Below are 14,565 nucleotides of genomic sequence, written 5' to 3'. Positions count from 1 at the left end.
AAAATAAACCGTATGATAAAATATTCACCAAAAATTGGGGGGGGGGGGTGTACTTACTTTAGGAAATAGCAAATCTGACATTTAAGGGTGTCAACACAAAGGCTCAGCTTTGTAAACTGACTTTTTTTTTTTTCATAACAGCTAGAAAATGCACAATTATTTTTGAGAGCCGTAATTAGCCCTGTGTCCTAAATGAGTGCTCGAGCAAGTCTGCGATCAGGGTTCATCCTGCGTGTCTTACTCACACCTTGGCGCCTTTTAAAATGAGAAACAGCGGAGCGGATAAAATTGCACGCCGACTTTGCCATCGCGTGTGCGCAGGCGGGCTTGAATAAAAGCGAAATGCCAAAGCGTAAACATTGTGGCGTTCGGTCGCAGTTTTGACAGCAATGCGATACCCCTCTTTTCCTTAAAAAAAGAAAAGAAAAATCAGCTTCCACCTGCGTTAGGTCAGTCACCCTGACGCTGAAGACCTTCAGCAGGGAAAAAGCCCTTCCAAGCTCTCTTTGATTTATTCAGTATTTGGCTAACCTTGCACTGAACCTGCCCCGGGAGATTTCCAAACCATTGTAGGCCTCCTCTTCCAGTATACGTGAACGAAGTGCCTCCTCGACCTCTTCCCATCCCGAGGAGAAGCTCCGTCCCGCTCGGCTTTCGCAACAGCTTGGATGAGAACCCCCCCACCCCCCAGGCCGACCGTCCTCGGCAGAGTGGTCACCGAGCGATCGCAATGCGCACATGGAATTGGTCATTACTCTCGTCTGGATGCGAGACGGCAGGATGAGATTACACACACGATTGGAGACTAGGGTGGGCAAAATATAGCCCGTGGGCCAGATAATGACAAGTTTTGTTGTGTAGTCCGACCCACCAAAGATTACATTATCAAGAATCCTGCAACTCATTTGTTTATTCAATATTTTTTTTCCTTTGACTACAAATGACCCAGGGGCCAGGGGTGCCCAATCAATGTGTAGTGCACACTTTGAACTTTCAGGAAGTAATCATAAAATCGTAGATCTTATTGGGAAAACATTTTTTCAAGCAAAAAGCAACTGATGGAAACAGAAGTTGCTAATCCTGATCGTGAATGGAAAGATCCGGTTTTACGTTGGACAATTTGTGAGTAGCGGGTGACTCATCTTCACCAAATCCAGAAGATCCTTTCTCTAATATTAGCCTCTAACACCTCTGAGCTGAGATTTATTGTAAATCCTTGGAGGAACATATCAAGATGCCTACCACAGTCAATAACAAATTGCTTCACAGAGATTAACCACAATTGAATATTAGTCATAACTGTCAGCGATCTGACCGGTCTGGTCAATTCCAGCAGCTTGGTTTTCTCCAAATGAGAAAAAGTTGACAGAACCAGTATCTATATTCTCAGTGAACAATATGTCACCTTGTTTCTTGGAGTCAACAATACAGAGCAATGGAGAGTGTGGTAAGGAAGTGAAGAAACGGGTCCAAGCGGGGTGGAACAGTTGGCAGAAGGTGCCTGGTGTTCTCTGTGACGGAAGAGTATCCTCCAGGATGAAGGGCAAAGTTTATAAAACATTGGTGAGGCCGGCCATGATGTACGGATTAGAGACGGTGGCTCTGAAGAGACAACAGGAAACAGACCTGGAGGTGGCAGAACTGAAGATGTTGAGGTTCTCGCTCGGAGTGAGCGGGTTGGATAGGATTAGAAATGAGCTCATTAGAGGGACAGCCAAAGTTGGATGTTTTGGAGACAGGGTTAGAGAGAGCAGACATGGATGGTTTGGACATGTCCAGAGGCGAGAGAATGAGTATATTGGTATTGGTATTGGTGCCGAGGATGGAGCTGCCAGGCAAAAGAGCGAGAGGAAGACCAAAGGAAAGTTGATAGATGGACATGGGGACAGCGGGTGTTAGAGAGGAAGATGCACGAGATAGGCTTAGATGGAAAAAGATGACACGCTGTGGCGACCCCTAATCGAGACAAGCCGAAAGAAGAAGAAGAAGACCTCAAACCTCAACCTCAAAATCCATCCACCCACCAATACCGGGCCATCTACAAACTCGACGTATTACAACGACATCCAAAAGTGCCCAGTCACCTTATGAAAGTGAAAGCATTTCGCCGATGCTGACTCACATGTCGTCGATTTAATGTGTGACATTGACTTTTCGCCCCCTATAAAAGAGCAGTAATGGCCGTTTTATGTGGTGCCGGAGATGGAGTTGAGACACGGAAGCCGAAGACCATACTGGGTCAAAACACGCCTTAGATCATCGGAGACGGGCAACGGCAAGGTCCCGATCGACGTGCTCATCATGTCGAATTTCACCTAAGTTCGACCGCAGATAAACCCCCCCAATCGCTTCGTTTATATCTTTGGCAATATTCTCTGCCATGTCGCATTCGCTGAACACAGACCTGACATAAATAGAAAAAAAGTGTTAAAGGTGTCGAACTCCAGACACTAAATTCTTGAATTATGCACAAAAGGAATGTCATCTCTCGAACTGCATTTTATTGTCCTGATTTTATGCAAATCAAAAATAAAAGCGAGTTAAACGAAAAATCTGACTAAAACAAAATGTGACAGGTACAAACCTATACATGGCTTCTGAGAAGACATCTCTGTACAATATTATACAAACACGTTCCCTGACATTCCAAAAAGTCCTTTCTCAAAATGTCATTTCACTTTTCAGATGCAAAAAATATCCCTCCGCGATGACGTCTTCCCCGCCTCCGAGCACATATCGGTCCATCGTCCCCTATTTGAACTCTCGGGGGTGGCGAAGGCGCCTTGAACCAGCGCCGAATCTCATGTCCGGCCTTTGAATGTGTTCATGCAGGTGTAACTCCCCGTAAACTTGTGGATTTCTTCAAGTGCAACCTGTGGCATGAAGCTACAAGAACAGGGCGCAGAATATTAGCAAGAATAAGAACGGTGGGAAGTCACCACAGCGGACGGGACGCGAATTCACCTTTTAAGAATGACGAGCGCGTGCATGGTCCACGGCAGGTAGAGAAAAGCCACGTCTGCTCGGACCGCATCCACAGTCTTTTGGGCGACCACCTCGGGCTTGAGCGGCGGGAACAGCTGAGGGAATCTGGGAAACAAACACCAACGCTGCTAGGAAAACAAGCTGACCGATTGGACAATCCCGATGAGGGCTTGGAGTCTGGGTGATTACGCTCAGTGTTGGTCCTTAGATGCAATACATTTTGTGATTCTTTACAAATGGAAACACTGACAAAAGCGTATCGAAACAAAGTGAACTGACCTGCTCGGTGGAAATGGGGCTGAAGTCAATATGAATTGGTGGACAATTACAATGAGGCTTATCCCGTTAGGGGTCGCCACGGGGTATCATCTTTTTCCATCTAAGACTATCTCGCGCATTTTCCTCTCCAACACCCACTGTCCTCATGTCCATCCACCAACATTTTCTTTGGTCTTCCTCTTCCTCTTTTTCCTGGGAGCTCCATCCTCAGCACCCATCCATCCATCCATCCATCCATGATCTACCGCTTTTCCAGGTCGGGTCACGGGGGAAGTAGCTTCAGCAGGGATACCCAGACTTCCCTTTCCCCAGCCACTTCTTCCAGCTCTTCCCGGACGGATCCCGAGGCGTTCCCAAGCCAACCGAGAGACATAGTCTCTCCAGCATGTCCTGGGTCATCCTCGGAGTCTCTTTCCGGTGGGATGTGCCCGGACCACCTCATCAGGGAGGCGTCCAGGATGCATCCGAATCATCATCTGGCTCCTCTCAATGCAGAGGAGTAGCGGCTTGACACTGAGCTCCTCCCGGATGACCGAGCTTCTCACCCTACCTCTAAGAGAGAGCCCAGACACCCCGCGGAGGATAGTCATATCGGCCCGCTTGTATCCAGCACCCTTCTACCAATCTACTCAGTCTCGCCTCTGAACATGTCCAAACCATGGAAGTCTGCTCTCTCTCACCTTGTCTCCAAAACATCCAACTTTGGCTCTCCCTCTAATGAGCTAATTTCTAATCCTACCCAGCCTGTTCACTCCGAGCGAGAACCTCAGCCTCTTCATTTCTGCTACCTCCAGTTCTGCTTCCTATTGTTTCTTCAGCGATAGAACGTATCATATCAGCAAAAACTATTCTTTAAATCTATGATTATTGCACAGGAAGCAGTCCTTGCTTGGGGTCACCATTGCGACCGGCAATTAACCAATGTTGTCCCGAAAACTAGATCAGTTTTGGTATGAATTGTATTGTATTGAACAAAGACTTGGTAGAAGTAGTCTTCGATCAATATGAAACTACTTTTGGAATACTATGTTCTTGTCCAATGCCAAATGGGATTGAGTCGCGCCAGGAAATACAGACGGTTGAAAAAAAGTCATTAACAAAAGGAGAGCTATTCCCACCTGACTCTCATGCCCTGGAACATTTCGGTGTTGGTGTGAAAGGGGAGGACTGTGGTGCAGCCAACGCCGGGACAGTCCAGCAGGCCCAGCGTCAGGCTCTCCATGAAGGCCAGAGACGAAGCCTTGGATGTGCAGTAGTCGATGGCCCCGGGGATGGGCGACTGGGACAAGATGGAGTTGATGCACACTACGTGGCCGTGCTGAAGCTCCAGCATCCGGGGCAGAAAGGCCTTTGTGGTCTGAGAGGAGAATGGAGGGAGGGTAACAGATGTTATGAAACAATGGGAATGAAATCTAGTCGAGAACTGGCCAAGTGTCAAGCCTCAGATTATTTTCCCATTTCCATTTAGGGGATAATTGAATTTCCATCTGCATATTTCAGTCTTCTGATCTCCATTTAGAGTAATGACGCTATGACTTCCACATGCCCTCTTTGAATGTTTCGGGAAATGAGGCCTTCAGAAAAAATTCCGCTTAACCTGAACCTCCAAACTTATCAGGCTTGACAAGTTGGAAGGTTCTTTCACAGGAGTTCGGAAAGTCCCGCGTTAAGCCTTTTGGATACTTCCAATCTTGGCTTTCCCCATTTCAAATTCAATATCTTAGGCGCCGTGACATTTGCAAGGAAAAGTAATTACCGTACTACTAACATGCGGGACTTATTCATTTTATTTGAACTTTAAGCACGCCGGTCCTGTTGACTGTTTTTGCTTCTACTTGAAGCACAATAAAAGCTGTTAGCGAATACAGCACAAAAAAGGCGAACTGTTTACAGTTATCCAATAATTGGAGCTATGTCACGGCTAATAATGCTAAAACTGCTGTCGACGCTACTGATCGAACTAATGCTACACTTCATAATATTTCTACTACCACTAAGGACACCACTGCTTCTGCTCAGACAGATACTAGTACGACTTTCGTACTGCTTTTGCTATTACTACGACCACAACTAAGGAGGCTTTGGTATTTAATGTGACATCATGCTAATTAGGGTTAGATGAGTTGATAGCCAAGTACGGAGGACATTTGGAAATTAGAATTCAACGTAAAATGTTAAGATACTCCTACAGGCGAAAAAGTATCCTAGCTGAAACACAGTTTTCGTGATTTTCTTAGCTTTTTTTTGTTGTTGTTATTGCACTTCACAAGCCTATCTGTGATAATAAACCAAATTACAGTGACAATGGAAAATTAGCAAAAAAAAAAAGTGACTTTAAAAGGTAGAGTCCACGATCACTTTTATGAATTTAATATGTTACCTGTACATTGTTTTAAACGAAGCATGTTGAACCCAGGAATTTTTTAATTTGTTTTCAGTTAATTTTAATTGGGATTTTTTTTAAACAATCTCCAGCAACGTATTGTTCATGTTTCATAGCTTATTGCAAGGCACATATTTTACACTTGAAAAATTCCGGGGCACACCAACAAAAGTAAATATCACCAAAAATGGATAGATTAATTACTGTACCTACTTCCTGCCATCTAATAGATGAGGATTTTTTTGTTCTGTCTGTCATTGTGCCTCACTGGCATAAATGGATGAATAAAGATACATTATTTCTTGGAAATAAATGTTTTTTTCTAGCAATTACATAAAATTGGATAACTTCCCACGGCACACCTGAAGAGCGCTCACGGCACACTAATGTACCCCGGCACACTGTTTGAGAATAACTGGCTTATTGAACCGAGGCACATATTTTAACACAAGGAAAATCCCACAGCACACCACCAAACAGTTGGTTTATGAACGGTTTATTAAGACCCAAAAACCATTATTTTGTTCTATGTTTGGCACCAGAATACGCAGGTTAATCGGAGCTTCTCTTATTTAAGAGCATTTCATTGTCATCCCTGATGGCCTACTGTAGATAGATGAACAAAGATACACTTGTAGGTTTTTTTAAAGTTCAATTTTGGACCAATTAAATGAAATTGGACCATCACTAGACTAGAAGACAAAGGACATGAGCTGAAATAACTCGCTTCTATAAGCCTGTTTACCCAAAACTGTCCCATGGTGTTGATGTGCTGCGATTTCAGTAGAGCATCGTCGTCGCTGTCCATCAGACTCTTGCCGTGGACCACAGCTGCGTTGTTCACTAATATCGTAACATCTCCCACCTGAGAGCAGAACACGACGAGAGAGGGGAGAAAAAAAAAAGACAAAAACATTGGCAAAAGCCCCGGCTGTCTGCTTCCATGAGATAATGCACTTTGCTGCACCAGAGCTGTCATCAACATTCTGCGCTCTTATTCCGAGATTTCAGTTGGAGTATAAATCTATACGCCAGATGCGAGAGACGGCGCAACTCTCAGCCAACGCGCGTGCTCGGAGGACCGAGAGGAGGAATCGTAGCGAAACGTTTTGCTGATCATCATCATCATCATCGCGCCGTACCTTTTCTCGAACGACCTTGGCCTGCTTGTAAACCTCCTCCCGATTGGCCACGTCGCACAGGAAGTAGTGGCACTCGGTTCCCGCCAGGGAGATCTCCTCAGCCGTCTCTTTCAGGCACTTCTCAGTGCGGCCCCACAGGATCACCTGCGCCAAAAGTCAGTCGGTTAAAGTAAAAAGCAGAGGTATTGTACACACAGGATTAAATACAAATAATAATCATACAAATAATCAGTCACTCGCATTTGATAAATGTACAGGTGTGGTGAGTCATGCCCGCATATATATAGTTACGGGTGTGGTCCACCAGTCATGCCTGCAAATCTCGAGTTGCTTGTGTGTGTGTCCTATTTGTAATTATGAGTGTACCCCTTTAAGAGCGGAGGGGGGCGGTGTCAGGTAAACCAGGAAGTAGAAGTAGGCTGTGCAGCAGTGTGCTTAGAACTTGCAACTTAGAGGGAACATTGGTCAAGACTACACGAAATAAGCGACGTCTTTCGATATCTATGTGTGTCTACTTGGAACAAATATTCTGAGTTTTCGTGCAGATTTGCAAGCGCGATGGCGCACGGGCCCACCCCACCCATTTCTACTAGCGCACCAATAACAGTCCAACTTTTGTGTCGATCATTACCAGAGGACGGGGATCAGAGTTGCTGAGAAGAATATCAAAACATTGGATTTTGTTTTCACTTACAGAGGTAGCAATACTTCGCTATGTTAACGTCGTCTAGCCGAGTAGCTTTACGCTAAAGAGATGCATGTGGCAGACACGTCGGCAAACACAAACGAGTCTTCACACGACAACATTTCAGCCGATCAGACCCACAAAGTCCAGAAAATCGACTGTGAAAACTAAAGTGGGAAAGGGGGGGGTTACTTCCTGGTTCAAATGGATGGAAAGATGTTAAGGTATGATAAGGCCAACGTGACCCAAAGGATTTGGAAGCACCCAAAAACAAAACAAAACAAAAAACAAAACAATCACTCGCTTACATTCGTAGACAATTTGGCATCTTCAGTGACGCTAACATGATAACGTGAATGATCTTCGGAGTTGAGAAGTAGCTGAAGGAACTGGAAATTACCCCAAACAGGCATCCCGAGATTCAAACCCAAAAACTCGGACATGCAACAACAGCAATTCAAGGTAAAGCGTGCGAGTGTCATATTTAACATCAAAGTTAATGTGATTTCTTACAAAAGTGAAGAAGTGAAGAAAAATGCACGGGTGAAGGTAGAGCTTTTTAAACCCCAGCGTCGGGGTGAAAAACAAACTTCATGTGACGCTCTCCCAGGGCCGACAAAATACTGTTGCATGCCTTGCACAATATTTCTGGCAGTGAGACCGCGTGGAGCCGCGCAGATAAGCAAAACTGGTTTCCTTGAGTGAACCGAGAGGCCGTTTTCACTCTGACAAATAGTTTTGAGCCAGATTAAACGCTCGTGTGCGAAAGAATCTTCTCCAAGTCCCGGCGGCGGACCAAATGAAGCCTCGGGGTCCACGAGGCGGGGGTAGGGAAGGCTGGGACGTCGGCGGGGGTACCGGCGTTTGGGCAATTAGATCCGTCAGTCTCCGGGGTCGGGGGAAGGTCATGAAATCAGGGGGTGAGCAGTCCTCATCTCTCCGAGCGAAAAATTTTCCAAGAGATTACGCGGCTTTTCGAGCAGACGAGCGCTGTCATCTCCGCGCGGGAAGTCTGCAAACGTGCGGCTAAGTGAGATTCGGCTAATATCTGAGAGAGGGAATTCAGCGTTAGCGGTTTAGTCCGCGCCGGCCCGTTGATCAGATCCTCTGGAGTTTCAATTAGGTGCGGGCATTTGGGTTTGAAGAGTTATTTTCTCGCTCTTTGACGGCAAATGATTTGAGTCGACGTCGACATCGCTATCAAAAATCATAACTTGATTTGTAGAGCACTTTTCATACATTGAAAGCTGCTTGAATTCCCAAAATTCCTCACTAGAAAATGCGATCAATCGTTGAATCACGGATTGTTTTGGCATCTTAGAATAGCAGAATAGTAGCGCCCCGACACCACATATTTGCGACACTAAGCGACTGAAATTCTGCCTGCACAAGTAAAAATATGACCCATGTTTGTATCGTCTTAAAGACGTTGGCAGATTCAAGCTCATACTCTACTCACATTTGGGTACTTTGCGGAAGTAAGAGGTGCTACCGCTGTAGAAATGTTGAAATCCCGATTTATCTCGCTAATCTCTTGACCTGGGGCGGCACGGTGACTCAGCCGGTAAAGCGTTAGCTTCACAGTTCTGAGGTCCCGAGTTCGATCCCGGACCCGCCTGTGTGGAGTTTGCATGTTCTCCCCCGTGCCTGCGTGGGTTTCCTCCAGGCACTCGCCTTTCTTCCCACGTTCCAAAAACATGCAACATTAATTGGACACTCTAAATCGGCCATTTTGGTCATTTTGGGGGTCTTTCTAAGACTATTTCATCTGATTTATATCAAACTTAGGCGGCACGGTGGATCAGCTGGTAAAGTGTTGGCCTCACAGTTCTGAGGACCTGGGTTAGATCCCGGCCCCACCTGTGTGGAATTTGCACGTTCTCCCTGTTGCCTGCGTGGGTTTCCTCCGGGCACTCCGGTTTCTTCCCACATCCCAAAAACATGCATCCCAAACAACATTAATTGGACACTCTAAATTCCCCCGAGATGTGATTGTGAGTGCGGCTGTTTGTCTCGATGTGCCCTGCGATTGGCTGGCGACCAGTTCGGGGTGTGCCCCGCCTCCTGCCCGTTGACAGCTGGGATCAACTCCAGCGCTCCCCGCGACCCTCGTGAGGATAAGCAATGAAGAAAATGGATGGATGGATCTCTTGACCGGCTTAACCCAGTGACATCTGGATTTTGGCCCGTTTTAGTGCCGCTTCTCCTGAAAAAGTCCCAGCATCCCAAAATCAATCAGTAACTTTGCATTTATACTGTACTGGCTTTCAAAATACCCAAAACCTTTTTATCAACAACTATGAGCGTATACTGATGCCTTAGTGTCCATCGAAAAGGCGGTCCCGGCCTGGGCCTTTGGGTCTTTGAGTTGGCCGGCCAGAACTGTTGCTTGTGTTTGTCGATGGCCTCCAGTCAGAGGCTAAGCAAACATAGAAATTTGACACCAGGCGCTAGGAGGCCTCCGCTAACTTATGACACTTGATTAGGTTTTTTTTTTCGTTTTGTTTTGTTTGCCAGGCCAGGAGAGATAAGCGCACAGCAGATAGGTCCTGATGAATAAGCGAGAGCTTTTAATGGGATTGGAGTCTTGCAAACAAAAGCTGACAAAGAAACCACCAAACCCCCCCCCCCAAAAAAAAAAAAAAAAAAAATCTCATTAAGTGTCAGCCCTCACCTCTTCAAAAGCACATTTGATTCATTAAGGTTTATCAGCCGTCAGGACACATAATAAGATCGGAGCAAACAAGGATTAGCAAAATTGAAAGGAAACAGTAAGAAAGCACTTTTAATTAACCTCCCGCGACACCCACCACTCAACCAGTCGGGGGAAAAAAAAAAAATCGACTTATTGAGTTAATTGAGTCAGACAGACGCAAACGAAGGCCAACTGAAATCCAAGCAGATGATCAGGAAAATGTGATCCGCGCAACATCTGCCAGTTGGAACGCTAAGCAAATCCTAGGACGACGTCCTCGCAAGTTTTCCGTGACCGAGCTCTTTTACATATTCCGTGATGGGATCGGACAAGCCAGAACTAAGAGTCTCCGCGGGACATACTTTGGCCAATAAATCATCATTTCCTTCCCTTCGAGCGACGGCCAAGTAAAAGGAGTTGTTTCTTGTAAAACTCTTCTCCTTGTAAAAACAGCAAAATATGCACCTTGTAAAAATATGCGCAACATGCGAGGCCTCTCGTTGATGATGTCTGTTTTCAACTGCTTGCACATGACTTCGGAACTGAATGTTTGTTGTTTGTAATTTGACTCCGCTGGCCGTACGCTCCTCATACAAAGTTAAGGAAATTTGGCGTTGGGTGGAAATTTCAGATTACAGACTACAGTCGAACCTTTGCTGGTGAACTTCATTTCATTTCAGCGTTTTCATGCTCAATCGCGAACAGCTCGGCTCCAACTGACTTTGCGCCCGACGACCAATTGTTCGGACAGGCGGAAGCACCGTCGAGGCCAACGGAACAATCCGAGGGAGCGCCGTTCGCTTTTAGCCGCAACTCGCCGACGGTCACGTGTTCCGCTCTGAAGTCTGACCCCCCCCCGCCCTCCTTTAAAAATTTCACGCCCGCCACTCTGAAGGGCTCCAGAGGCGGCGCCCGCGGAGGGGGCAGCGCGAGTTCAGGAGGCAGTCGCCTGCCGCTGTCTAATTACTGCAGAGACAGCAAGGTCAGTCGCGGGGCAAGACCCAGCTGGGAGTGGTGTGCTTCCCGCCTACGGGACAAAACACACAAAGCTGTTGTCAGCACTGTGGCTTTCGAATCCACATTTTCAGGCAGTGGGACTTCATTACTGAACCTAAGCCGGCGTTTGAACTGCACTTTTTGTGGACAACTGGACAACTGAAATCAGATAACTTGACTTTGTTTGTCATGAACATAAACGCAGCAATGTAAATTCAGATCTTGATTGATTGGCGGTCTGGAGGAACGAAAACCAAGGCAGTGATGATGCAACAAATTCAGCAAATGGGGCGATTCCGCCTCCTCGACCGCTTTGAAGAGAATCGCTTGATGCCGTCAACTATTTCTTTGATTTGTGTCCCCTTGATTATTTCCAGCTACGCCAATTGAGAACAGAGAGATTCTCGTTTTCACCGGCAACGTGGCTGCAGGCAGCAAAGCAAAGCGCGGCAAATGCAAACATAGACAACAAAGTGTGCAATGTGATACACGAGTGATTAGTGGCAAATATGTTGTGTCATTTTCCTTTAGTCACTGATCGATTCCCGCTCGGTGTCGATATCTTCCCTGCGACTGACTGGCGACCAGTTCGTCTGCCCTTCGCCCGAAGCTAGCTGGGATAGACCCTTGTAAGGATAAGCGGCTCTGATAATGACATGACATTTCCTTTTCTTACATTTCAGTTTCTATACCTTTCTTAAAATGAAAATACACAAGTTGAATGAATACTTCTAGTTTGACCAGTTTTCTCTCATTTTCTCTCGAACACGTATCCGCACTTAAACTTTAGTAGCCCGGAGCTAGCTGGGATAGGCTCCGGCTTTCCTGCAACCCTTGTGAGGATAAGCGGCTCGGATAATGACATGACATGACATTTTCCTTACTTACATTTCAGTTTCTATACCTTTCTTAAATTAAAGTACACAAGTTGAATGAATACTTCTAGTTTGAACAGTTTTCTCTCGTTTTTTTTTTTTTTTTTTTTTAAACACGTATCCGCACTTAAACTTAAGTAGTACAAGTTCTTTTGACACCTCATTTTTTTGGGTTGCTGTCCCAAAGAATTCTCAGGTTTATTGTTTTGGAGCGTTGTAGCGCAACGGTTCCGCGCTCTCCTCCCCGAGTCGCATCTCCGAGGATTCATTCATAAACTCCGCAGTTTGCCTTTCATGCGGCGCGGACGTCCGCGCTGAGGAAAAAGGAAATTCTGGCCTGACAATCACAAAGGGGAGATGTTAAGGGGGGGGGGCAGCGCCGGTTCACATCAGGGGTTAGCCTCATTCAACATGGCCCCACTCTTTGGTCTTAGCATCAATGCAGGCGGGAGGCAGTTTGCGGCACACATTAGTGCAGGTGTTGTTTTCAATGCCTTCACACCTGGGCTGGGGGTGAGGGCCACCAATGAGGTGCTGAAAAGCAGGACGGCATCTTTTGTTGGGCACCTGCACTGTGAAAAAGATTTTCAGTCTTTTCCCAGGGGGGGGGCCGGGGGCGCTGATCATCAATAAATTGCCACCTGAGGTAAAGACGTCCAAATGTTTTCCAACAAAGCCCGGATAACGAAAAATCTGAAATTTCATTAGGTACACCGGATCCCCCGTGCATTTTTAAGCACCAATTCCAATTTAAAGATAAGGTTTCACAGAATAAAAACTTTCTTCAAACTTTTGACACGTATCGCGATCGACAACACATTCCTAAAATGAAATCCGATGCAGGAAGCTATTTTGCCATTAAAGTGCATTTTTATCCAGTTGAGGGTGTAGTCCGCCTTTCGCCCGATGCTAGCTGCGATGGGCTCCGGCTTTCCCGCAACCCTTGTGAGGATAAGCGGCTTGGATCATGACATGAGATGACGAGTACATTTTTTGATATCAAAGTAGTAAATTGGAAGTCAGAATATTCTGCATATTCGGCTGGTCGACGTGCATGACTTGACATATTGTTGACCGATAATTGTTTTTTTTTTTTTTTTTTATTAAAGATTATATTTCAGTATGTGTATCAACTCTTGAGTACTGAGAGCACAAATACTTTTGCCACATAAAATTTCAATGAACACAATGACCTATGACCTTTTTGTGTTGGTTTTTTTCCCCGCCTTTCTGACACACGTGATTCCCTGTTGGAGTGACTGTTGGCGTAGTGGTACACACGCTCGCCTTTTGGTGCGGGCATCGCGGGATCGATTCCCGCTCGGTGGCGGTGCAGACATCTGCCCTGCGACTGACTGGCGACCGGTTCAGGTCGTAGTCCGCCTTTCCCCCGAAGCTAGCTGGGGTAGGCTCCGGCTTCCCCGCAACCCTTGTGAGGATAAGCGGCTTGGATCATGACATGACATTAGAATTTGCTGGTGTCAACACATTGCAGTGTAGCGCCAACTAGTGGCGAGGAGGATTTAACTTTTCTTGCAGTATCAGTAGCAGGTATTGTACAGACGCCGATTAGTATTGTTTAGAGGCTGTTAATAATCGTTCCCATGCTACTATTAAATCACGACCATATTTCTTTATCTTTAAACATCTTTTAAACATGCAATACAGCAATGCACAGCAATATTGCATGTACACTATGTATATTTTATTCATTGTAATGAGTTTACACGCAATCAAAAGTGGCTTGGGGGGGGTCTTATTGGTGAGGCAGGTGTCCCTAATGAAATGTCCTCTGAGTGCAGTTTCACAGCACGGCTCGTCGACACGTCAAATTGTCCATCTCACTCTCGGGATTTGCAAAAAAAAAAAAAAAAAAAAAGTGTTGTTTAATTACGCCAGCAGTCTGCCACGCAACCTCTACGTGACCCCCCTCCCCACCCCCACCCCGGTTGTTGTTGTGTAACACTTCCCAAAAATCGCACACGCTCCACTCCGCAGACACAACAACGACGACGACGACGTCAAAAAGCGCGTCTTCGCGTTACCTTCCTGGCGCCCTGCTTGGCGAACTCGTGGGCCAGGTGGCGTCCGATGCCGCGTCCCCCTCCGGTGATGAGCACCACCTCGTCGGCCAGCTGCTTGCGTGCCTTCGGCGCCAGCCACGACAGCGCCGAGCGCAGCGCGCACAAGAGCATTTGGACCGGGAAGAGGAGCACCCGACACGCGCTCCTCAGCTCCATGGCCAAAATAAAGGAGGAGGGGGGGAAGGGGGGGGGGGTGGGGCAAAAAAAAAAAAAAAAAAAACAAGGCTCACCTGCAGCCTAGCTCATGCGCACCCCGAGGAGCTTGTTGGCGCGCGCCCAGATCCCAAAACGGCGTCGGGAGTTGCCGGAACGCGCCGCCTTGCTCGCTCATCCCTGGCGCCCGACTCGCTCTTGTGCGCCGCTTTTATACGCCCAACGTGGAGCCCAGCAAGAGGAGGAGGAAGAGGCGGGGGTCGGGTCGGGTCGGGTCGGGTCGGGCCG

The 14,565-nt window shown here is 46.7% G+C and overlaps 1 protein-coding gene across 1 annotated transcript; it reads right to left on the bottom strand.

Annotated features, from left to right (window-relative positions):
* Positions 1–2,500: 2,500 nt before the first annotated feature.
* Positions 2,501–14,329, bottom strand: dhrs3b (dehydrogenase/reductase (SDR family) member 3b). The gene is made up of 6 exons (XM_061833706.1): positions 14,086–14,329; positions 6,790–6,933; positions 6,393–6,512; positions 4,383–4,621; positions 2,965–3,090; positions 2,501–2,886 (listed from the first exon to the last, which is right to left on the bottom strand). Exons 1-6 carry the CDS (start codon positions 14,278–14,280, stop codon positions 2,802–2,804), a joined length of 909 nt encoding a protein of 302 aa, XP_061689690.1. The 5' UTR covers positions 14,281–14,329; the 3' UTR covers positions 2,501–2,801.
* Positions 14,330–14,565: the final 236 nt, after the last annotated feature.

The sequence above is a fragment of the Syngnathoides biaculeatus genome, chromosome 10 (genome assembly GCF_019802595.1).
Source record: "Syngnathoides biaculeatus isolate LvHL_M chromosome 10, ASM1980259v1, whole genome shotgun sequence".
NCBI classification, from domain to species: Eukaryota; Metazoa; Chordata; class Actinopteri; order Syngnathiformes; family Syngnathidae; genus Syngnathoides; species Syngnathoides biaculeatus.
Note: the sequence above shows the minus strand (reverse complement) of the source record. Positions and strands in the feature narration are given on the sequence as shown.